Source organism: Acomys russatus, chromosome 10 (assembly GCF_903995435.1).
Source record: "Acomys russatus chromosome 10, mAcoRus1.1, whole genome shotgun sequence".
Taxonomy (NCBI): Eukaryota; Metazoa; Chordata; class Mammalia; order Rodentia; family Muridae; genus Acomys; species Acomys russatus.
Genome location: NC_067146.1, coordinates 23,179,447 through 23,205,503, shown reverse-complemented (window position 1 = coordinate 23,205,503; position 26,057 = coordinate 23,179,447). Strand labels below are relative to the sequence as shown.

Here is a 26,057-nt window from a genome sequence, read left to right as displayed (position 1 = left end):
CTTGTCCTGATTATGTTATCCAAGTACTAACTGGTGCCTTTTATTTCCCAAAAACATCTTCCTATTTTTTTTTTTTTAATTTTACCTCAAGAATACCAAGCTAGGCCTTTGATTGAGTTTTGATTGGGTTTTCGCATCCTAACCCTACTTTTTAAGCCATGCTCCAGGTTCAGTCATTTGATTATTCTACACTTTTTCTTTTTTTTTCTTTTTCTTTTTTTTGTTTTCATTTTCAATACAGGGTTGCTCCCTGTAGCCCTGGTTGTCTCTGTAGATCAGGCTGGTCTTGAACTCACTGAGATCCACCCGCCTCTGCCTCCCCAGTGCTGGGATTGAAGGCGTGAGCCACCAGCACTAGGCTGAGTATTGTAATCGTAATACACCGTAGCCTGCTTTATTCTACCATTGCCACCAATTACTCGTCCCACATCGTTCATGTCGCATGATTTTTCAATTGGTCTTATTTCTTATTTATTTCTTAAGGTTTCAGGAAGGTAGAGAGACACATGATAGATGCTTCTTAAATTTGATACTTGTCATTTTATATACAAATCTTGGATTTTCTTCATATAATAGTATCCACAGTTCTTTTAAAAGGTGCTTTCATCAATGATTCTAGTTCTTAAATCCTCTAAGGAACTTCTAGTGCACATATATACGTCTGGCAATGAAAGAATCACTGTTCCGTAAATACAAAGATATGAAGTGGATAAAGACAAAAATAGTTACCGTATATATTTTAAGTATGATTTTTTAAATTTCATTTTTCTGTATTTTACACAATTTTATACTTCTGAAATTGAAGTGTCTCATAATTTTTTTCAAACTTTGTTTTGCTACCAGATCCAGGAATAAAATCTAATGTAGAAATATAGGAATACATAAAAGGTGCATATATTCCTGTATTCCTGGGGCATTGTCTGATTTTTTTTTTTTAAATTAGTTTCACCTTGTAAAGTTGACTTTTAAGTTTAATTGGTTGCTTGGTATTCCTTGAGAAAGAATACTCTGTGATCCAGTTTTAAAACAAATAGGTCAAGTGTACTTGGATGCTTGTCTAGCATACAAGGCAGTGTAATTACAGTAAAAGTCCCCCAAGTTTAGTTAGCACTCTCTCTACCTTATCTTGAAATTAAATGCCTACCCCAGAAGTGAAGGTGTTTTGAAGGCGGATTTTCACTGTAAACCTGTTCATAGATTTGAAAGGCCAAGAGTGATTCATAAAACTAATTTTTATTTGAGTATAAAAATGACTTAGGCTAAAACTTTATGGTACCAAAAAATAAGTAATTGTGTAAATTATTACATAATACTAATTTCTAAAAACTATGTCATGTGCTCTTTTCTGACAATACAAGTGTTGGGTGGATAGTCTTATATTCGGTGTCACCTCAGAGTGCATACAACCACTTTATTTTAAAACCATGATAATGTCACCCATGGCATGTTTCCGTGTTCCTTATCACTTCTTAGGTATTTTGTTTGTCTGTTATGCTGTGATGAGACATTGTGTCGATAGGTGTACTACAGACATGCTAGGCTGTTAACTGTGCTTGGCTCATATGTGCTATAGGGACATGCTTACTTATGCAACACTGGGATAGCAGTAAAGATCACAGTAACTTCCAGTATTCACCACATAGAGATGTCCAGTGAACTTTTCCTATTTATAGGACTAAAATTAGCATGTAATCCATTTAAGAACATGTGAATTTGTCTTTCCTAATTAAAACATAAAAAAGTCACTTTAAAAGATTGACATTTCAAATAAGCATTTTGTGGGGTATCTCCAGAGAGTGGCAGGTATTGGGTGGGACTCAAGGTTTCAAGGCCACTGAGGTAGTTTTTTCTCATATTGATTGTCAGTGGCAGTTTGTGAGTCCCATCTCTCTGGACTCTTCATTGTACCGTATGTCTAGCTGTGTGTAGCAGTTCTTAGGTAGCAATATGTAGCAAAAGAAACGTGTACTTTGGAATCAGGCTTAGCTGGAATCCTCACTCTGTGACTTATTAACAGTGTGATCTTAGGCAATTTACTTAATCTTTCTGATACTCAATTATTCTCATTGGGACAATAAGGTACTTCCATTCCAACCTGGCCTAAGCATATAATAACATTCAATATTCTTTGAGTACTTACTCTGTGTATTAGTATTCTCCTGAGAAATATATTTAGTACACAGTATTATTTATAAAGAATTAGCTCTCATGACTAAGATAACTGTCTAATTCAAAATTTGCAGAGTCGATATTCAGAGTGAAGACGTGGGAGGGTTCAAAGTCAGTCTGCTAGGAACTCTGTGTCATTTGGGGAGGCTGGTCTTTTTTGTCAAACTCATGTTTGCAATGGCTTAGGAGAAACCTGCTTATATTAGAGAACTCAACCTGATGTACCCTAAATGCTCTGATAGTTTTCATAATATGTATAGTTTATTCACTTTGCATCCTGGTCATAGTTGCATGCCTCCTCTCCTCCCAGCCCCTCCCTCCCCCTCCCCCTTTCCCCTTCTTTACTTTTTCCCATCCACCCCAGCTCATCAAGTCACATCAGGACTGTGCATGCCCTCTTCTTCTATGGCCTGGCAAAGCAGTCCTGCCAGTGAGAAGTGATCAAAAAGCTAGACTTGGAGTCCATATCAGAGATAGCACCTGCTCCCCTTACTAAAGGGCACATATAAAGTCTGAGCTGCCCATTGGCTATATCTGTGTAGGGGGCCTGGGTTCAGTCTTGCATGGTTCTTAGTTGGTTCTCTTAGTCGTATGTATTGTGGAGCTCCTGTCACCTCCAGGTCATTTTCTTCTTCACACCCCCTCTCCTTTTTAACTAGAATCCCTAAGCATCACCCAATCAATATGTGGCTGTGAATCTCAGCATGTTTCAAACTGCTGCTGGGTGGAGCCTCTCAGAGGACAACTCAGCTAGGCTTCTGTCAGCAAGCACAGGAGGGTATCTTTAATACTCTGAGAGTCAAGGGTTGGCCCTCTCCCATGGGTGGGTCTTGGGTTGGGCCAGGCATTGGTTGGATGTTCCCTCAATATCTGCTCTATCTTTATCTCTGCACATCTTGTAAACAGGGTAAATCTTGGGTCGAAGATTTTGTGGGTGGGTTGTTGTGCCTCTCCCCCTGATTTATGTCAGCCTAAGCTCCTCAGTTTACCTCATCAGTTGTCATAGCCTTCACCCCATGAGGACTTTCTGTGTGTTAAGTGATAAGAAGTATTAGAAGATATAGAATGGCTTTTTTGTTGTTGTTGGTGGTGGTGGTATTTTTTTTTTTTTTTTTTTTTTTTTTTTGTGACAGGATTTCTCTGTGTAACCTTGGCTGTCCTGGGCTCCCTTTGTAGACCAAGTTGGCCTCAAATAGAATGGCTCTTTAATAAGGAAATGGCAACAATTTTAACAGTTGCATCAACACTGATGCACTTAACCCTCTCCTATAAAGTAGACACAATACATCACTGAATTATGATTCTACTCCCCCAAGATGCCCTTTTGTTTGCTATTGACTTTCATCCTCAGGTGTGTGTGTGTGTGTGTGTGTGTGTGTGTGTGTGTGTGTGTGTTCATGTGTGTGTGTGTGTGTGTGTGTGTGTTCATGTGTGTGTGTGTGTGTGTGTGTGTGTTCATGTGTGTGTGTGTGTGTGTGTGTGTGTGGGGTATTGCTGGGATTGACTTCATGGCAGCATGAAGCATGCTAAGCAAATGCTCTGAGCTACTGACTTCAACCCTCATCTTTAAATTTTAAGCTTATCTCAAATACTCAAGCTATTCCCGTTGATCTAACAGTACACTTCCTTTCTGCCTGGGGGAGGCTGACATTACATAGTACTATAAACTGGATGGACTAAGCACCAAAAATTACTGTTATAGTTCTGAAAACTGTAAGTATGAGATCAAAGCGTTAGCTGACTCAGTTTCTTCCAGGGGCTTGGGAGTGAGAATCTGTTCTGTTTGCCTCTAGCTTTTTCTACTAGCTTTCATCATTATGCTGGTGGTTGTCCTTAGCATTTTTATATTTGTAGAGGCAGCACCCTGCTCTCACCCTTTGTCACAGAGTACACCTTGTGTCTCTAGATCAGTGTCCCTAATCTAATCCTTTATAAGGAAAACATCATCTTGGCTAGAGCCTTCTCAATGTCTTTCCTCCAAATGTTTTGAGCTTCAGAGGTTAGGATGCAATCATTTGAAGGGAAGCACATAGATATCCACACTAAATATGGATACTGTAAGGCAGGATATGGGAACTATCAAGGGAGTAGTTTATGAAACTTTACTTGGTCTGTGCTAAAAATTTAATAAAGGCTGAATATTGAGAAGAAAGTTTTGATATTAGAAAGTGTTTCATAAAATAGTATTATAGAGAATCAAGTAATCTTGGTTTTGGAGTTTAGTTCTTTGGGTTATTAAGTGATAAACAAAATTGGAATGTTATTAGAGAATTGTCTCTGACCAAGTACACATCCCTCCTGCTTGCACTGCATTCCTGTGGAGGTTTTTTTCTCTCACTGCCTTGACCAGGAGTAATATTCAAGCAACGCCTACTTGCAATCAGTGTCTGTCCTCTGGGTGCTATACACATATTATGTTTGTGGAATTAATTATTAACAGATCAATTCACCAAGTTTCTAATTTGTTCAATGTAGTGAACATGACAATGGAGATAGGGAGATAACTTGTAGACTCTGTTGTCCTTAAGAATTTGTCACATGAGCAAAAACATATTAGCAAAGTATAAGTACTGTTAACATTAATTCAACAGTTTGAAAAGTGAATAAGAATTATGTGCCATGTTAAATGGACAGTTCAGGGAATATGGCAGTTTATACATAACTATATAAGATGTTCCTCCTTGTGGCATGCGGTTTAGTGTATGTGGGGACCCAGGATTCATAAAGGAATAGACAGTTTTATAGAGGCTCACATGAAGGAAGTACAGAGAAGAAGAGTGGACACTGGAGGGACGTGAACCAGATGGGAGAGAGGCTCATCCTGAAGGATGTCAATGGATAGAGACTTAGAAATAGAATTCAGGCTTTGGTTCAAGGAAGCTATTTTTCTTCATGTAGCCCAGCTAAACCAAAGATTAGCTTGCCTGGTGATAGTGATAGGAGAATCTTTTTAAAAATTAAGAGCCTCCTTATTATCAGTGTTTTCATCCACTTGCACTCCTGCAGAGTTCAAGGCCCAGAGAATCTGGCTCTATGTTTCCTTCAAAGTTTATTTTTATAAAGCTAAATGGAAGCAAGAGATTATGACATTTGAGGTTTAAAAAGATAACTCTTTAAATACTTATAAAAGTAAATTAATCACCATTATTTATTATGTGCTGTGTTATTGTAAAACTCAGCAATTTTAAAATAGATCTTAGCTGGTTTCCACCCCCACTTCCCTGCAGCTATGGACTACCAATAACTTCTCAGAATGTACAGCTATATTTGAACAAAGACAAAAATATTCAGTGACGTAAGGCTTTGGAGTAGTTTTACTGCGTGCCAAATCCAGGACCAATCTGGCTGTTGAGTTGGTTCCCTGACTGCATCTCATTTTTCCCCAAGAATGCTTGGTAGGAAAGCCTCTGTTTTCCTCCGTGCAGCTCCCAGGAGCTTCATTGTTTGTTCTTGGTGCTACCAAGGTTTTTGGACAATGCAAGTAGAAATACTTTGCCTCCCAAACTCAGGAACAGGATATGAACCTATTCCGAGTCATAAAATGTGTTTACTACATCCTCCTCATCACTGAAAAAGAAAAAGCATAACCATGTTAAACTTCTACTTTAATTTGTTATACTTTACAGTCTTTTAAAAAAGTGAATTAATCATAATAGAAGGTAAAAGAGATTAAAATGCCATTAATAACCAAGTTGCATATTTAGTTGGGAGGTGGCAAAACATCCACAGAGGAGAAGCCTGAATGAACATGCCACAGGGCTCTTTTAATCCTGCTGAGGATTCACCATGGGTAACTGGTTTAAATGGTGTCACAGGGTACAGAACATAAACAAAGGAGGGGCAAGAGGAGGTTAAGACAACGAGGAAATTCCAGAACTGACTCATCTGACAAGGTGATTGCAAGGAGAGCTACGGAGGCCATGTTCATCACACACTGAACGTTAAACACCACTGTCCTTGTTTTCCTGGTGTAGAATTAGTTCTTCTTTTTTTCTAAACATTCATGTTAAACATGCACATGATGCATTTTGATTAACTCACCCTCTCATCTCTTCCTCTCCCATATATCCTCTATTATTCTCACTGTTTTCCCTCTCACCTTCATGTGCTCTTAATTATTTTAAATTTAATACCCACTGAGTTCTTTCGGTGCCGCCTCGTGTGTCTCCTGTGTGTGGGAGGCTATTTGTTGGAGCACGGGAAGGGAAGCCTCTCAGGAATGGGCATCCCTCAGCACTGACTCTCCCTTTGCCAGCAGCTATGGATTACCAATAATTTCTCCCAAGCGGTGAGAGTTCATGAACCCCTCCTCCATCCATGCTGGGATTGCGGCTGGCTTGCTCCTGTTACCATGTTCACGTTAAAACATTTTTTAGTTACCTCTAGCCTCTGTTGTATCATTTTATTTACCAAATGAAGCAATCAAATAAGAAAATAATCTCAAACTATGTGGGGTGGAATACATTTTTAACTTTGCATTTGTGTGTGCATGTATGTGTGTGCGTGTACTTGCATATATACTAATGTATGGAGGTCAGAGGACAACTTGTAAGAGGCAGACCTCTCCTTCCAGAATATAGTTTCTGGGTTTTGAACCTAGGTTATCATTCTTGGCATCAAGTACCTGCTAAGCCATCTGCTGGTCCTTGAATTATTTTCTAAAATTTTGAATTAGAAGAAGTTATTTTGAGGTAGTGAATGACAAACATCTATCAAAAAGGACGTTTTGTATACATAGTGAGAGTCCATTAAATCATTTAAATATTGAAGATCACAAGGAAATGTATTTTGAGTTTAATGTGTCAATGGCACAAAAGCATGTATACCTTGTGTTGTATGTGTTATGGTTCACACCAGACGGCACTTGCAGGGTTCTACCATCTGTCCAGAGCCTCTTACAAGTTTTCTAAAAGATAAATGCTCTTTATAATTTTGGAATACCTTGGAGAATAAAGTAGCTTTCATTCCAAATGTTTAGTCACTGCCAGAATGACAGCCATGGTTCAGTAAAACATGTTTATTTTCCTGATAAATTAAAAGCATTTACTTTGGGTCTTAGAAATGGTGTCTGAAAAAGCAAAATGGAAAAGAACCACAATAAAGGATATAAGGTTCTAGAGAAAGGGAGGAACACCAAAATAAATCAAATAATGACTTTAAAAATACTAGCATGGGAACATGTATATACTGTATAGGAGATGCCACTCACGTGCAATATATATTTTTAGTTATCTAGTGAGAAAATGGGGGAACTTGTACCCTTCTTCCCCTTTCACCCTCCCCTGAGGGTGCTTAAAAGTGCTTTTCTCCTCTGCTCTCCAGAATATGACTATAACACTGCAGCGTGGATGTCCTGATAGCACAGAGGTTTTCATCTGTAGACTTTCATCATGCCTGTCAGGAACCTAGTAGCATTTCCACTGTACAATTGCAAGGCCCGCTGTCTTCTGTCTTCCTTATTCTCTTCGTTTCAAATATGTTTCTTATCTGAGCCATGGAAGTATTGCTCAGAGATTAGAGAGCAATAGTTTCACTTGGCTCTTTTGTTCAGTCTCCTAAAAGTAAACTCTCATGCAGGATACAAGCAGCTTCAAGGGGCAGTTAGGACCATATTTCCTGCCTTTCGGTGTAGTGCAGTGATGTTTGCGGCTTTTCGTTGTGGCTTCATAGAAACGGACCTTGAGGCTGCTTTTCCAGAGCACATGGGTCCTTGCCTCTCAGAGACACTCCTTGTGTCTTCTCTCATCTTCTAAGGTGGGTGGGATCTTTTTCTTTTTGTTTTCTTCTTTTCTTATAGCCTTGCTTATTGACTCTGCAGTCTATAAATGCAAGTGTGCTCTCACGGCCAGTGACCTACGTTTCTTAGTTTCTTTACAGTATCATATCACAATACCATTTCCCCCTCACAATTCATAGTTGGTCCAAAACATAGGTTCTTTGCCTTGGGAGGCAGGAAATGAACAATATATAACATTCATGTTGCATGTTACCAATCTTTAGATTTTCCCACGAGCTGCCCACACACTCAGATATCATTCTCATTGAACATTTTCACCAGTTCTAAAAGCATATCACACTTAAAAGCCCTTCAAGTACAAACACTGATGTCTCATCTCTTCCTGCTGTTTCTCCTACTTAGAGCTTTATTGAGATAAAATTCACACACCAAACAATTTACCCAATTACAATATAAAAAATAATGGATTTTTCCATGTTTACAGTTTACTATCACTGAAATAAATTTTAGAAATATTTGTTCATACAAAAAAGATACTACACAGTCATTAGTAATTATTTCTCAGCTCTGTCATATCTAATGTGACATATGTCAATACGGACATACTTCAGGTGCCTTGTCTACTTGAAGTGAGAACGTCTCATCCGGGAAAGGCCTACACTGAGAAAGTGCCTTCATCTGTTTGGCCCTAAAAGTAAGTCTGTGGGGGTATTGTTTGATTAATCAGTGGTATATGAGGAGGAAGCCCACTGTTGTCAAAGCCATGCCTGGGTAGGTGAAGTTAGATTGTATAAGAAAGCCAATCCAGCAAGCTACAGAGAAGAAGCCAGGAAGCAGCATCCTCTTCATGGCCTCTGTTTCAATTCCTGACTTTAGGTTCCTGCTTGAGCTACTCCCTTGGCTTCCCTTAGTGATGAATTGGGACACACAAGTGTCAGCCCTCCGTCTCCAGGCTGCTTGTGGTCAGTGTTTTACCACAGTGCTAAAGAAACAAACTATTTTGCCTCCCACCTCTTACCCAGTGTTTTCCAAAGTTGCCCCTATTATCATGTGGTGCATTGTTTGTTTTAGGGATATACATGTTCTTAATCCTTCCCTTGACAGGTATATTTTAACCATTTGCCTATTGTAAGTGATACTCTTGTGAACATCATTTGGGTATAAGTTTTTATGCGGAGGTACACTTTTATTTTGGGGCATATTTACCTAGGAGTGAAATGGTTAAGTAATACAGTAACTTTATGCTTACTATTTTTAACACCTTACAGATTATTTTCTATAGTACATACACAATTTTATATTCCGACAAACAGAACTTGAGGGTTACAATTTTCTATACCTTTGCAATAATTTTTATCTGTTTAGTTTGTCATTATTACATCCCTTCTACTGGGTATAAGATGGAATCTAGCCGTGGTTTTGAATTGCATTTTTCTACTTTGTAGTGGTCATTTCATGTCCTTACTGGCCATTTGTATAATTTCTATTTTGTAATTTTTATTTGGCTCTTTTGATCATTTAAGTTTTTGGTTGCCTATTATTAAGAAGTTTTTAATATGCCTAACATCCCTTATTAGATATTTGATTCTCAGTTTTTTTCTAATTATGTACAATATCTGCTACTTTCTTTAAGGTATATTTTAAAGGATAAGAGTTTTTATATTTATTTATTTTTGTTATTGTTACTTATGTTTTTGGTATTATATCCAAATATAAGCTTCTTTTTAAAATTAGCTAAAATATGGTAAATTAGACACAAAATAAGTTTTGATATTACAGGTCTATTTTTAAATTCTGACTTGGTATAGGAATTTTAATCCAGCAACATGGCTGCTCTGCCAAGGAATCACATCCAAAGACCTAGGTCTATGTGATCTGGCCCAAATACAGACTCACCCTTAGTACACATCATTAATCTCTCTGACTGAAGTTTACACCTTTAATCAATCCCTCTGTATAGAATATGGACACAGCATACCTTTAATCCCTTTATCTGGAATTTAGTACACACTTCTAATCCCAAATAATGACATCTAATTCAGGGGCAGACAAAGTGATGAATCAGAGAAAAATTTGACAGAATGAGTCAGAGATAGGATATGCCCAACTTTCAGGAGAACAGACAGGAAAAACAAGCTATTTCAGGGCAATGCAGAGAGAGTGCAGGAGGGAGGTTTGTGGAGACAGTACAGTAGAGTTTGGAAGCACAGTCCAGTTGAGTTCAGTTCAGTTTGTAGAGTTTAGGGGCAGTGTTCTGAAGCAGAGCAATTGAGAATGGAGAGGAGCAGCTTTGAATCAATCAGCTTGGAGATTTGAGCCAGAACAGCTAAGTCAAATGAGGCAGATAGAGTTCAGAAAGAAATAGAAAGGTGAGCTTATTCAGCAGTAAGTCTTGGAGGCTGAAGTCAGTCTAGGCCTAGGTTAGCAGACAGAAGGTGGAAGCTGAATCCTTTAAGTTCTTCACTTGCAGAAGATTAGGTTGTATGGAGGCTACAAGCTTCAATGCCTAGGCCTAGAGATAGTTAGATAGAAATGCTCTTAATTCAGCCCAAGCCATGTGTTAACTAGTAAAGTTTGGGTATGGCTCTCATCTCATACCCTCATATGAGGAAATAAAAATAACAGTTGCATAATTCCATGTTGAACAAAGTACTTAAGCATTCCTAGATCTAATATCAGATCTATACGATGGATTTATAAATGTAAGATTGCTATAAATCGATGGAACAATTTGTTTGATTATTTAAAAAATATAATGCTATATTACTTTGCTCATATTAGCTATTATAATAGTTAATAATATTAAACTCTGTTGATATGAAAATAAACCAAAGCTAAACAGTGTATATGAAGAAACAAATAGCTGTGATGCTTCCTAACAACACTGAATCTGGCGCACATGAAAGCCAGGTGTAGTAGTCATGGTAGTTATGTCTAGAAGGATTGGTAGCTGACTGATTCTAAGAGCCTTTTCCAAGGATACCTGGCTTGAAAATGACAGAGATAGGGTTGTGTCCTAGGGTTCTCCTAAAAATAACCTGCAATTTTCCTAGCATTATATTTGTAGTAGAGCCAGGAAAAATGGCTTTGCATTCAAGAGAAAGTATCAGCTAAGATGAACACTTTAAGAAAGAATATGTGATTTCATGAAAAATTAATATAGTTCTATGCATTATGCAGTCTTGGAGGTAAGTAATATTTCACCAGAAAGTTTATATTTTGTTAAACATAGTATGCATTTGTAATGACATATAAAAAACCTCTTATACAGAACATTTTCTGTTCCTAAAGTTGTATGTTCATCATTAAATATTAGAAAAACTGAAAAGAAACTACGCATATACACATTCATGCTTTTACACACACACACACACACACACACACATACACACACTCCCTTACCCTTTCTCCCATTCTCTTTCTACTTCTCTTCCCCTTTTCTCTCCTCTTTCTTCCCGTCCCTGTAGTCTTCCTCTTTCCCCTTGGCTCTCTTTCCCCCCTCTTTCCTGGTTTATATTTAGAGATATCTTAAGAAATGGGTAGCCTTACTTTATTATTTAAAGTTTGGACTCATTTTGTTACAAAGTTACAAACTGGTTTTCATTAGGATGTCAGAATACCTACAAACCTTAGGCTTTTAGAAGATATTTCTCAGAATTTGTGATCATTTTGTTGAGTAGCAAGTAATTAGTTGTCCAGATCGTCTGAAGCTCATTGACTATGTTATATTCTAGCCACTTGAAATAAGAACTATAATTCCCTTGGAAAATGAGAGCTTGAATAATTAGCTCTCAAAAGCAAAAGTGGCTAAGCAATAGCATTCATGTATAGTGTTCATAAAGTCAATCCTGCTGGTCTAGTGGTCAGTGCTTATACAGTCAGCATTATAATGGAGATATAGCAAGTTCAATGTCAAATTTCTCCCAGAACCATTGGAGATGCAACTATCACTCTGAAATCATTACTGTGATTTTAGATTTTTTATTATTTTCATTATTTTTTGTTTGAGAATTTCATATATGCATATAATGTGTTTTCATCAATTGCACTCCTTGCCCTCCCTGCATTTTCATTACCACCCCCTCTTCATGTGTTGTTTTTATACCTACTGAATCCACTTCACGCTATGTATACATAAGTGTAGGGACATTGTGTGTGTGTGTGTGTGTGTGTGTGTGTGTGTGTGTGTGTGTGTGTGATGTGTGATGTGTAGGGCAGTATTATAGTCACTCAGGTCTGTATCCTTGAACAAAACTGTCAACAGCCATCATTATCGTCTCAGGTAAAGGCAGGACTTTCTCACCCCGCCTGCCTCCTTCATGCTGGGATTTTGTCTGGCTTGACCTTGTGCAGGTCTTAGGATAGACTGAAGTCTTGACGCCCTCTTGCTTTATCTAGAACATTTATAAGCTGGGTTCTGTTTTAGCTTTTCAAAAATTCTTTGAAAAGTACATATAGCTATAAAACAACGTTGAATCTAAGTTGATAAAACTATTCTGGCATTCAAAGTACTATTTATGTTTTTAAAACTGTATAGAGGTCAGTTAACTTTTAGCAGTAGAATTCTCCTCCGCTTCTTCATAGCCATTTAGCAAATAACTAGAATGAGTGGTAGGGTAGAGCTATGCTACACACTGATTAAAATGACTTCTTTGTCTCTGCCTGCCTTCAGTGGCTCTGACTGTTTAGGTGTGGACAATGGGAGATATTCTGAACGTGGGGATGATAAATACATTTCTAGTGTTTGGATAACTTTCAGTTGATTTCTTAAAAATTGTTTTATATAAATGGGGAAAATGGTCTTAAGTGTGGACTAACATGTCACTTGTGATAGAAATGTCACACAACTGATGGTATCAGTATTTAATTCATTTGATTAGTTTAATAAAAAGTAATATTAAATACTGTGAAGTATGGTTTCTCTGTGCAAATAATGATTGAGTCTGAAAATATTTGATACATGACTTTGACATCAAGTTTTTGCAGCTGAAAATGCCAAGTGTCTTTTAGATTAACAAACACCAATTGGAAAACTGGTTAGGAGCTTAAATATGTGCCTTTTACAAGGGAAGGTTTAGAGAAAATTCAGAGCTTTAATTGTCATTTTATAGTTTTTAGATAGCAATTTAGAAACTGTTTTTGTTAAAGAGCCCTAACTCCTCATTTGGCCTACAGGACACTGCAAACATGTAGAAAGCCTGGTGGCCCTGCCTGCACTTTGCATCTGTCTTCTTGCTTTAAAAATCTGATGGTGTTGAAGACAGGATAGTTTAGTTTTGTGATTAAGCTTACTTGTTTAGGGGTTAAGATGTTTTTAGGTCTAGATAGATGTTTTAAGTTGATAATGATGAGATATGATCGATATTGATTTACATTCAGAATTTTAGACGCACCAAGATAGGAAAGATGTTTTCTTCAAGGCTGCCAAATACAAATAGCCAAAACACTGTGAATGTAACATTTATATAATTCCTGATGGTTTTATGGTTCTTCTTGCTGTAGGTAGTTTATTTTATATATGTGTAATAATATAAATATATATGTAAAAATAAAAAATTAATAATAATGAAAAATAATTGACCAATACTTTCTGGAACATCCTCAGAAATATAATTACTGGGTCATAAAACAATTCTAGTTTTCTGTTTGTTTGTTTTGTGTTTTGGAATCCTTTAGTATTTACTACAGCTATTGTAATATTGTGTATTCCCAATAATAAACACTAGTCATACTTCTATTTCTTTCTTTAAATTTTTATTTTATTAATTTATTCATATTACATCTCAATGGTTATCCCCTCCCTTGTATCCTCCCATTCCTCCCTCCTTCCCATTTTCCCCTTACTCCTCTCCCTATACTTCTATATCTAAGAAAACAAAAAGAAAACAAAACTTTGGGTTAGATTCTTAATTTTAGGTATAGGTCTTTATGTCACTCAAGTACTGTTTGTCTCAAAAATGATTATGCCTAAGCTATCACATCCCCTCTTTAGGATGGGTGCACAAAGAGAAGAGTGAGAAATCTGTCTCCGCCATAGTATCCTTTTCTAGACTCCCAAGATGCTCTTGCATTCTTTTCAGTGATTTCCATGAGCCTGTAGTCACCTGGATTTCAAGAGAACAGAAGTGCACAGATAGACCACTGTGCATGAGAATCAGACCCTGTGCAGGATCAGTCTTTCTCAGGAACTGGCTTGTCCCCACAAGTGATAATGACTGCTTTGTTGAACAAGAGCTGAGACCAGACCATAGTTTGACCAAGACTCTTTAATGATGCACATCTCTTGCCCCAGCCTTTATGGTTCTTAGCCTAAGTTGTTGCCAGTGTCCTGAAGATGGACTTGGGGTGGGAAGGTACAGGATCTCTTTTCTTTTCTTCATTGTATGCCCACTTAGATTAAATCTGGTGATTGCTGACAGCCTAAGGTTAATAGATTTTCATTTGGTTTTTAAATTTTTAATATTTATATTTTATGAGTGTTTTACACATATATATATATATATGCAATGCATGTGTGCCTGGAAAACTCAAAGGTCAGAAGAGTGCATCAGATCCTCTGGACCTGGAGTTACAGATGGTTGTGAGCCACCATGTACAGGCTGATAGTCAAACTCTGGTTCCCTGAAGAGCACCAAAGCACTCTAAACCACTGACATTTCTACTGCCCCTAGATTTCATTTTTTTTAATAATTTACTTTGAAACAGTTTCAATAAATAGAGGTTGACCGTAGAGTAACTACCAAGAAATACTAATAATAAATTACAGATGGTGAGCTTGGATATGAATACTACTGATTTACATTGGCTGACAGTAGTTGTGCTATGGCCTTCTAGGTAAAACTACATGTCAGTGTGACATAGTATCTCAACGTAGTCTGAAAAAGGATGATTTTTATAAAATGTGTTATTTTGAACCGATGTATAATATCATTCATGTGAATGACAACTAAATCTTATTCATGGATCAAAGGAATAGTGCTTATAATTTTTAAGGGGTTAAGATTTTACAATTCTTCTAAGTGCCCTTTGAGGTATGGTATTGGAAGACAGTGAAAATCTGCTGATGCATTATTTTAATAATATCAAATATATGAGAACCCAAGGCTGTTAATAGCTAATATGCATTTTTTAGTGTGTTCTACAAATTGTCATTCTTTTTGTCCCATACCGTCAGCCTCCTGAGATTTCAAACCTCTTCCAGTGGTGATCTACACACTGATTTTTCTAGCTGAGATGATCTGTGAGCTAGCTATTAAGCATAGCCATTGTTAAATATAAAATTATAGAGAACAAAGGTTCAGGAAGTTATCACTTTGCATTTATTTTATACGTTGCTGTTATGGTATTGAGGTCATTTGTGTCCACTGTCTCTGAGGTGGTGAATATATCAATATTATGTGCATCTCGGTATTCTCCCAATTCTGTGTTTAATGATCAAAGTTGATAACGGTAAGAGCATTTATAAAGCAGTGAATGGTAAAGGTCTTGAGTCAGCTTTTTGCTTTTGTTTTTTGGAAAATGAGATTATTATTTATTTGCAGAGCGCACCACTCTATTGCCTATTAGTTTTTACTTTCCTTGCTTTTAGTCTCTAATCCTGGTAATAAGGGAACACCCTTTTTCTATTTGCTTAGAAAAATTTTCAAATGAAAATAACAATGTGCTTATGCTTGTGACAGTTCTTTGGCCATTGCCGAATAGACATCAAAATTGGTAGTAAAGTCTTGCGTCAAGTTTATGAAGAGTAATTACCTAAATCACAAAATCATGTTGCACATCGCTGTCTCAGTTTTACCTCCTATACTAACTGACCCCTATAGTTGAGGTGTTGAGGAAGAAGCCAGTTTTTTAAACAGCTAAATCCACATGAATTCCTTCCTTAAACAAATACACAAATTTTTCTAGGCTGTGGTGACACATGCCTTTAATCCCAGTACTCAGAAGACAGATGTAGGTAGATTTCTGAATTTGAGGCCAGCCTGGTCTATGGAGTGAGTTCCAGGACAGCCACGGCTACATAGAGAAACCATTTCCCCCAAAATACACAAAATTTAAGCTGAGAAAAACCTTATTCTTTTGAGTTTCATTTAGAACTTTTCTCTTGATATATGGTTTATTTTTTACAATTTATTTTTTCCCACTCTCAATAGATATATGCCTGGCCTTAAAATCACTATATACTCAAACATTTATCTAATTAGAGGGCTAGCCTTAAACTCACTATATACACAGGATAGCCTCTAAAATCATCTTCTCTTTTCCTCAGTCTCCCAAGTTCTGGGGCTATGCCTATGTGCCACTATGTTTGGGTTACTCTCAAAATACTTCTAATAGAAAACTTTTAGTATTGTGGTGTCAGAAGTCTGAATGAGGATAGCACCCATAAGCTCATATATTTGAATACTTTGTCACCAGTTTATGAAACTGTTTGGGAAGGATTAGGAGATGTGGCCTTGTTGCAGGGGGTATCACTAGTGGTGGGCTTTGAGGTAGGGGTGTGTGTGTGTGTGTATGGCATTTCTGATTTCTGTCTTTGTGAAGGTCATCTTCCTTTTTCTTAGTAGTTAGAAGCAATGTATTTGAGCAAATAGGTCTACTCTGCTTATTTCCTCCATCAGCTTCTCTTATTTCCATCATAAAGTGTTATGCACTAAATTTCTAATAAATATCATCAGTGATATGGAGGTAAGCATACCAGCTAACTGATATAAACTATTCACTGTCTATCTTTATATTCAGTTCCTTTAATCAGTAACTGATTGCTGAATACCCTAGGCTACACTTACAAAATTATGTATGAGTATTGACTGTCTTATGTCTCCCCAGTTTTTTTTCCTCTTGGGAAAGAATGTACTGTAATGTATACCATGTCTATTCCGAAAGGAGCAATGGTATCAGTTCAGAGGCATTGGTGTTTCTATGGGTATATCAAGTAAGATATGGATTGTTTTATATAAGTTGCCTTACTTCACCTTTGTATTTCTGTGTGCAAGGTATATTTTCTGCATGAAAGTTGGTTTAAGAATGATGTCTGTATTGTAGACCTAACCAAGTGACTCTATCTGTCTGCCCCCCTGTCTTTTAGCTGGACCACACCAATTTTGAGGAAAGGATACAGACAGCGCTTGGAGTTGTCAGACATATACCAAGCCCCTGCTTCTGATTTAGCTGACCACGTGTCCGAACGGCTAGAAAGGTATGATCTTACCCATGTCTTTACTTGCAAAAGAAAAACATTTTCATGTCCTTTAGAGAACAGAAAGCTAATCAAGAACATTGACAATATATAGCCTGTAATATTTGGGGAGTTTCTAGGACCCCAGTAACCAAAAACCCTAGATAGATCTACCTGATACTGGGATTTTTATTTGCTAGCCTATGGTGTCTAAGAGAGGAATCAACTCTTTGCTATAAGGGAATACTTAATATTTAATACTTAAATACCTTTTACTGACATGTATGTATATATTTTAGGAAACTTTTACAGTGACAGGTTTTCATGATTGCTTTTGCTAGCCTAGGTCTTTTGTGTTTTAATTTGAATCTTAATGTTTGTTTTTCAGTTTCTGTGATGTATTATATTGGGGTTTGATGAAAGTTGCATTGAATCTGTAGACTGCCTTTGACAGAAAATGCCATTTCATAATATCAGTCCTACCAGTAAATGAGTATGGGAGTATACCATATTCTGGTACCTTTGTAAATTTGTTTGGTGTCCTAAAGTTTTCATTGTACAAGTCCTGCAGTTTGGTTAGATTTATTCAAAGATAATTTATTTTTGAGCTTATTGTGAATTGAATTGTTTTTTTTTTCCTGATTTCTTGTATGCATATCATTCTGTTGGAAGACTACTGATTCTTTTGTGTGTAATTTTATACCCTGTTACTTTGCTGAATATTATCATCAACTGTAGGAGTTTTCTGGTAGAGTATTTGTGCTCTTTTATTTATCGAGTCATATAATCTAAAAATAAAAATAAGAATACTTTTACTTATCCCTGTCCTATTGATATATACTTTATCCACTACTCTTGTTTTACTTATCTAGCTAACATATCAACCAATATAACAATAGTGAAAAGCTGGGCGTGGTGGCACACGCCTTTAATCCCAGCACTCGGGAGGCAGAGGCAGGCGGATCGCTGTGAGTTCGAGGCCAGCCTGGTCTACAAAGTGAGTCTAGGTCAGCCAAGGCTACACAGAGAAATAAAATAAAACAAAACAAAACAATAACAGCAACAACTACAAAAAACCCCAAAAACAATAGTGAAGAGGGTAGGTAGACATCCTTATCTTCTTAATTTCAGCAGAAATTTTTCTTCATTGATCATAATGTTGGCTGTGGTATTGTGTATTCCCTTTACTATATTGGCATGTGTCCCCTGTTTCCATAGATTCTCTAGGACTTTTATCATAAAAGGATGCTGGAATTTGTCAAAGACATAGCTACATTAAGAAGATATTTATGTTTCTGTCCCTAGAGCTTATTTGTTTGGTGTATTGCATTTATTCATTTATGCTTGTAGACTAATTCCTGCATCTCTGGGATGACAATAACTTGATCATTGTTGGTGATATCTTTTATAAGTCTTTGAATTTGGTTTAAAAGTATTTTATTGAGAATTTTTACACATGTGTACATCAGAAAGACTGGTCTAATATTCTCATTCTTTTTTGTCTTTGTCTGATATTGGTATCAGGTGAAGACTTTGTAAAAATAATTTAAAATTTTTTCTTTTTTATTTTATCAAACCGTTTAAGTGTTTAAGTGTTAATTCTTTGAAGGTCTAGTAGGACTCTGAATTCTGTGCTGAATCTATCTGGCTCTGGTGTGTGTGTGTGTGTGTGTGTGTGTGCGCGCGCGCGCGCACACTTTTTGTAGAGAGATTTTTAATTAGTACTATCTCATTGGCTGTTATTAAGCTTTTAAAACTATTTCTTCGTCTATTTGATTTAACTTTATTGGCCATATGCATCCACAGATTAACCATTTCCTTTAGAGTTTTCAATTTAGTGAGATCTACATTTTTAAAGTATGTTGATCCTTTGAATACCCTCAGTGTCTGTTGAAATGGCATTCTTTTAATCTCTGATTTTATTAATTTGGGTCTTATCTCCCTTTTAGTGAATTTAGCTAATGATTTGTTAAATTGTTACCCTTTTCACAGAACCAACTCTTTATTTTCTTGGTTCACTGTTTGTTTCTATGTCATTAATTTAAGTCCTGATTTTGAAATATTTCTTATCTCCTGTTCTTTGGTGTCATTTGTTGTTGTTTTTCCAAGGCCTTTGGTTATATCATTTATTAATTAATTTGAAATCTTGTAGTTTATTTTTTGAAGGCACTTGCTACTATAGACTTTCCTCTTGGAACTGCCTCCCTGTGTCTCTGTAGGTTTTAGTATGCTGTTGATATCCAGCTTTATTCCCCTGTGGGCAAATGGCATCCAGAATGCCCTAACATGGGTCATTGAGAAGGACATGTGTTCTCTAATGTTTGCTGGAATGCTCTGGTCATGTTTGTTAGGCCCATTTGCTCTGTGATGTCATTTTAACTCCAGAGTTTCTCTGTTCAGTTTTTGTTCAGATGACCTGTCTGTTGATGACACTGAATTTTGAAGCCACTTCCCACCCCCCCTGAAATTAGGTACACTTGCGTTTGGCAACAGACATGTCAGAGAGAGTCTCCACTTCCCTTACTGAAGGGCCCAAATGAAGCCCGAGCTGCCCATAGCCTACATCTTTGTAGGGCCTGAGTTCCAGTCCATGCATGGTCCTTAGTTGATGCGTTAATCTTAGCCAGCCCCTCTGGGCCCTGGTTAGTTGGCTCTGTTGGTCATCTTGTGGAGCTTCTGTTTCCCCCTCACCCCACTTTTTTCACTCCTTACGCATCACCCAATGTTTGCCTGTGAATCTCAACATCTGTTGAGAACATCCATCTGGGTGGAATCTCTCACAGGCCAATTCTGCTCGGCTCCTGTCTGCAAGAATAGCAGAGTATCCTTAAGAATGTCAGGGGTTGGCTTTCTCCCATGAAAGGGGTCTTGTATTGGGCCAGGTATTGGTTGGAAATTCCTTCAGTCGCTGCTCTGTCTGCTCTATCTTTATCCACGTACACCTTATAGGCAGGGTGAGTTTTGGGTCAAAGTTTTTGTGGGTGAGTTGGTGTTCCCCTCTACTAGGGGGCTTTTCTAGTTAGAGGGAGCCCACTTCAGTCTTTATGGCCCCTGCTGCTATGAGTCTCTGCTAGAGTCCCCCTCATATCCTCCCAGGAGCCTACCCTGACTTAGGCTTTCAGCTTGTTATAGATATGCTCCCACTTACAGTTTCTCTACAGGTCTTCCATCGTGTAAATGCACCACAGTTTCCTTATCCATTCTTCAGTTCAGGGACATCTAGGTTGTTTCCAGATTCTGGCTATTACAAATAAAGCTGCTATGAACATAGTTGAACAAGTGTCCTTGTTGTATGATGGAGCATCTTGTAAAAGTAAATTTATTCTCCTGCTCAGTTGTTATCTGAGAGGTTACCTGCCTCCTTCTTCTAACCTAGGCCTAGTCCTCAAAGCTTCTAGCCTCTGTATAATCTAATCTAGGTCTAGACTGTTTTAGCTTCTGAGATTTACTGCTTAATAAGATCACCCTTACTTGTTCTTTCTGAGCTTTGGGCTGGCTGGTTCACTCAGCTGTTCTGTCTCAAACTCTTCTCTCAGCTGACCTATTTAATCTGGCTTCTCTCGTGGCCTGGAATTACTGTGCTTAGCCTCAGACTAACTCATCAAACAATAATCTTCTGGGTTCTCATTTTCTGGCTCATTCCATCTTGAACTGAGTTCTCTCTCTCTCTCTCTCTCTCTCTCTCTCTCTCTCTCTCTCTCTCTCTCTCTCTCTCTCTCTCTGTAACTCTGTAACCCATCTCTCTATTACTGTCCTGATAAAAAACTGCCCCCTCTCTCAGAAAAAATTCCTAAGTAGCTTCTCTTTACATTTTCTTCTCCTGAGAGTTGGGTGTATCCTATTCTGTCAAATCTCTGATATATCACGTTTTTTGCCACTCATTTAGATATCACTTTTAAAAACTGGTGCTTTCTTCTACAAACTAACTTTACGTTTGTTTTGGAATAAAGGCATGCATCACCATGCCTGAATCTAAGCATTTCTTTACCTGATACTTGCTGTATACCAGGCTGGAATGAACTCAGATCTGTTTGCCTCTGTCTCATGGGTTAAAAGCATGTTTGTATTGGAGCCTGGTTATGCAGACCTAGAGGATCTTTGGATGTGATCTCTTGCCAGAACAGCCATGTTCTGAATTAACATTCTTCTACAGCATCTTTTGGATATATATCCAGGAGTGGTGTAGCTGGGTTTAGAGGTATAGCTGTTCCAAATTTTCTGAGAAATCACAGAAAATTGATTTCCGTAGTGGTTGTACATTTCTGCAACCCCACCAGCAATGGAGGAATAGTCCCCTCCTCCAAATCTTTATCAGCACATGCTGTCACTTGAGATTTTTATCTTAGCCATTCTGATAAGAGTAAGATGTAATCTCAGAGTCCTTACGATTTTCATTTCCCTGATTCCTAAGGTCAATGAGCATTTCTTTAAGTGCTTCTTTGCCATTCAAGATTCCTCTGCTGAGAATTCTCTTTTTAGTTCCGTGCCCCATTTTTAATTAGGTTAAATTGTTGGTGTTTAATTTCTTAAGTTCTTATATATTTTGGATATTTGCCCTTTGGTGGATATAGGATTGGTGAAGATCTTTTCCTAATCAGTAGACTGTTGTTTTCTTATATTGACAGTGTCCTTTGCCTTACAGAAGCATTTCAGTTTTAAGAGGTCCCATTTATTAATTATTGATCTTAGAGCCTGAGCTGTTGGTGTTCTGTTCAGGAAGCTGTCTCCTGTGCCAATGATTTTGAGGCTCTTCCCCACCTTCTCTTCTAATAGATTTAGTGTAGCTGGTGTTATGTTGAGGTCTTTAATCCATTTGGACTTGAGTGATAAATATGGATCTATTTAGACATCCAGTTAGACTAGCACCATTTTTGAAGGTGCTATCTTTTTTATATGATTTTAGCTCTTTTGTCAAAAATCAAGTGTCCTTGGGTGTGTGGGCTTATTTTTGGGTCTTTGATTTGATTACATTTACCAACTAGTCTTTTTCTATGCCAGTACCATGGCACCTTTTATTACTATTGCTCTGTAGTATAGCTTGAAGTCAGGGATGGTGATATCTCCAGAAGTTTTTATTGTATAGCATTCTGTGTGTTTTAGTTTTTCCATACGAAGTTTAGAATTGTTCTTTCAAGATTTGTAAAGAATTATGTTGTTATTTTGATGGGAATTGCATTGAATCTGATCTATGGAATGCTTTTTGTAAGGTGGTCATTTTAACTATATTAATCTTACCAATCCATGAGCATGGGACATACTTTCATCTTCTGATATCTTCAGCTTCTTTCTTCCCATAGTTTAAGTTCTTGTCACACAAGATCTTTCACTTGCTTGGTTAGAATTACACCAAGATACTTCATATAATTTGTGGCTATTGTGAGGGATATAGTTACCCTAATTTCTTTTTCAGCCTGTTTGTTGTTTTTATACAGGAGGGTTACTGATATTTTGAATTAAATTTGTATCAAGCCACTTTGCTGAAGGTGATTTTCAGTTGTAGTTCTCTGGTGGAATATTTGGGGTCACTTATGTATATATCATATCATCTATGAATAGTGATTTGATTTCTTTCTTTTGGGTTTGTATTCACTTTACATCATTTAGTTGTCTTATTGCTCTAGCTAGAACTTCAAGTACTACATTGAAAAGATCTGGAGAGAGTGGGCAGCTTTGTCTCATCCCTGAATTTAGTGGAAATGCTTTGAGTTTCTTTCCATTTAATTTGGTGTTGGCTATTGGCTTGCTGTATATTGCCTTTATTATATCTAGGTATGGGCACTGTATTCTTGATCTCTCCATGACTTTAAACATAAATGGTGTTGTATGTTGTCAAATGTTTTTCTGTACCTAATGAGATGATCATATGATTTTTTTCTTTCAATTTGTTTATATGATGGATTATATAGATGGATTTTCTTATGTTGAACCATCCCTGCATCCCTGGGATGAAGCCTACTTGATCATGGTGGATTATGTAATTGATGTGTCCTTGGATTTGCTTTGCGAGTATTTCATTGAGTATTTTTGCATCAATGTTCAAGAGTGAAATTGTCCAAAATTGTCTTTCTGTGTTGAGTCTTGGTGTGGCTTAGGTGTCAGGGTGACTGTGGCTGGATAGAATTAGTTTGGCAATATTCCTTCTGTTTCTTTTTTGTGGAATAGTTTGAGGAGTATTAGTAGTAGCTCTTCTTTGAATATCTGATAGAATTCTGGGCTAAAACTATCTGGTCCTGGCCTTTTTTTTGGTTGAGAAGATTTTGCTGATAGCTTTGATTTCCTTAGGGGTTATAGAACTGTTTAGTTTACCTTATCTTGATTTAACTTTGGTAAGTAAAATCTAACAAGAAAATTGTCCAATTCCTTTTTATTTTCCAATTTGTGGAACACTGGCTTTTGAAGTAAGACCTAATGACTATGGATTTCCACAGTGTCTGTTGTTATGTCCCCCTTTTCCTTTCTACTTTTGTTCATTTGAATACTCTCCCTCTTTCTTTTAGTTTGGCTAAGGGTTTGTCTGTCTTGTTGATTTTCTCAAAGAACCAGCTCTTGGTTTCATTGATTCTTTGAACTATTCTCTTTGTTTCCAATGTATTGATTTCAGCCCTAAGTCTGATTATTTCCTGTTGTCTTCTCCTCTTTCTTATGTTTGCGTCTATTTGTTCTAGAGCTGTCAAGTGTGCTGTTAAGTTGTTCGTATAGGATATCTCTAATTTCTTTATGAAGGCACTTGGTGCCCATGAATTTTCCTCTTAGCACTATTTTCATCATGCCTCATAAATTTAGGTATGTTGGAGATTCATTTTCATGGAATTCTGGGAAGTCTTTAACTTTTTATTTCTTCTCTGACCCAGTGGTCATTGAACAGAGAGTTGTTCAGTTTCCATGAGTGTGTAGGTTTTTTGTTATTTCTGTTGTTGAGGTTTAGCTTTAATCCATGGTCCTATGAGAAAGAACAATGGGTTAATTCAATTTTCTTATATTTCTTAAGGTTTGCTTTGTGCTTGAGTATATGTTTAATTTTGAAGTAATTTCCACATGATGCTGAGGAAAAAATATACTTTTGTGTGTTTGGGTGAAACATTTTGTAGACATCTATTAGGTCCATTTGATTCATGACCTCTGTTAGTTTCATTATTTTTTAATTTAGTTTCTGTTTTGATAATCTGTTCATTGGTGAGAGTGGGGAATTAAAGTCTCTCATCACTAATGTGGGGGATTGCTGTGTGATTAAATTTTAATGATGTTTGTTTTATATATTCAGGCACCCTTCTGTTTGAGGAATAGGTGTCCAGGATTGAGATGTCCTCTTGGTGTAGTTTTCCTTTGATGAGAATTAAGTGTCCTTCCCCATCTCTTTTGATTAATTTTGGTTGAAAGTATATTTTATTAGATATGATGATGCTACTCCAGCTTGTTTCTTGCGTCCATTTGTTTGGAAAACCTTTTCCTAGTCATTTACTATGAGGTAATGTTTATCTTTGATACTGAGGTGTTTTTCTTGTACGTATCAGAATATTGGATTCTCTTTACAAAGGCATTGTTATAGCCTGTTTCTTTTTATTGGAGAGTTGAGTCCTTTTATATTGATAGATATTAGTGACCATTAATTGTTAGTTCCTTTTATTTTGGTATTGGTGGTGATGGTGTGTTTGTGTGCTTGTCTTCTTTTGTTTTTGCTGTTGTGAAGTTATTTATATCCTGTATTTTCTTGGGTGTAGTTGACCTCATTGCTTTACAGTTTTTCTTTTAGTGTCTTCTATAGGTATGGGTTGGTGCATAGATATTTAAATTTGTTTTTTCATAGGATATCTTGTTTTCTCCCTCTATGGGAGTTGAAAACTTTGCTGGTTATAGAAGTCTTAGATGACATATATGCTCTCTTAGTGTCTCCATAACATCTGCTCATGCCCTTATGGCTTTCATAGTCCCTGTTGAAAAGTTACATATGATTCTTGCTAGGTCTGCCTTTTTTCCTTGCTGCTATTAGTTTAGTTTAGTTCAGGTTTGTTGTTGTTTTGCTATAGATTTAGTGTTTTGATAATTATATGGTGGGAGGAATTTCTTATCTGGTCTAGTCTATTTGGTGTTCTTTAAGCCTCTTTTATGCTTTAAGGTATCTCTTTCTTTAGGTTGGGGAAATTTTCTTCTATGATTTTCTTGAAAATATTTTCTGGACCTTGAAGCTGGAAATCTTCTCTTTCTTCTATTCCTATTATTATTAGGTCTCATCTTTTCATGGTGTCCTTGATTTTTTGGATGTTTTGTGTTGGGAATTTTTTTCAATTTAATATTTTCTTTGACAGATGTATCAATTTCTTTAATTGTATCTTCTATGCCTGAGACTGTCTCCTACATTTCTTGTATTCTGTTAGTAATGCTTACCTCTGTGGTTTGTGTTATCTTCTTTGAGTTTTCTATCTTTAGGTTTTTATCAGTTTTCTTTATTGCTCCTATTTACATTTTCAGGTCTTGAACTTTTTGCTCATTTCATTCACCTGTTTTTATGTTTTCCTGTATTTCTTTGGGGGGATTTTTTTGTTTATTTGTTTCCTGTTTAAATGTCTGAACTTTATGAGCATAGTTTTAAGGTCATTTTCCTGTATTTCAGCTGCATTAGCATATCCTGTGTTTTAGGGGGTTTCTGGTGGATCCATGTTGCCCTGGTTTTTGTTGGCTATGTTGACTATGCTGGCCTTTAGGCATCTGGTTGTCCATGCTACTTCCTGTTAGTTGCCGCTTGCTGTTAGTTCTCAGAACCTGCTGGGTTTCTCCAGCCTTTGTAATCCAGTGAGGTCTTGCTGGTCTCCTCATGACAGCTCGTCAAGAAGCAGGAAGAGTCTGAGGTCTGATTGCAGGAGCTGACCACCCCTGGAACTGGGGACCTGTGCTAGAGTAGGTGGACAGCACTGGGGCCACTAGCCCAGTACCTTGTGGGATTCCTGGACCTGGGACTGCTATGAGGGACATTCCCAGGAT

General features: G+C 37.1%; 1 protein-coding gene across 1 annotated transcript in view; it reads left to right on the top strand.

Moving 5' to 3' along the window:
- Positions 1-26,057, top strand: part of Cftr (CF transmembrane conductance regulator) — a 145,743-nt gene that overhangs the window by 8,564 nt on the left and 111,122 nt on the right. The window contains exon 2 of the mRNA XM_051151883.1: positions 16,992-17,102. Within this exon, the coding sequence (XP_051007840.1) occupies positions 16,992-17,102 (111 nt within the window). The remainder of the gene's footprint in view (positions 1-16,991; positions 17,103-26,057) is intronic.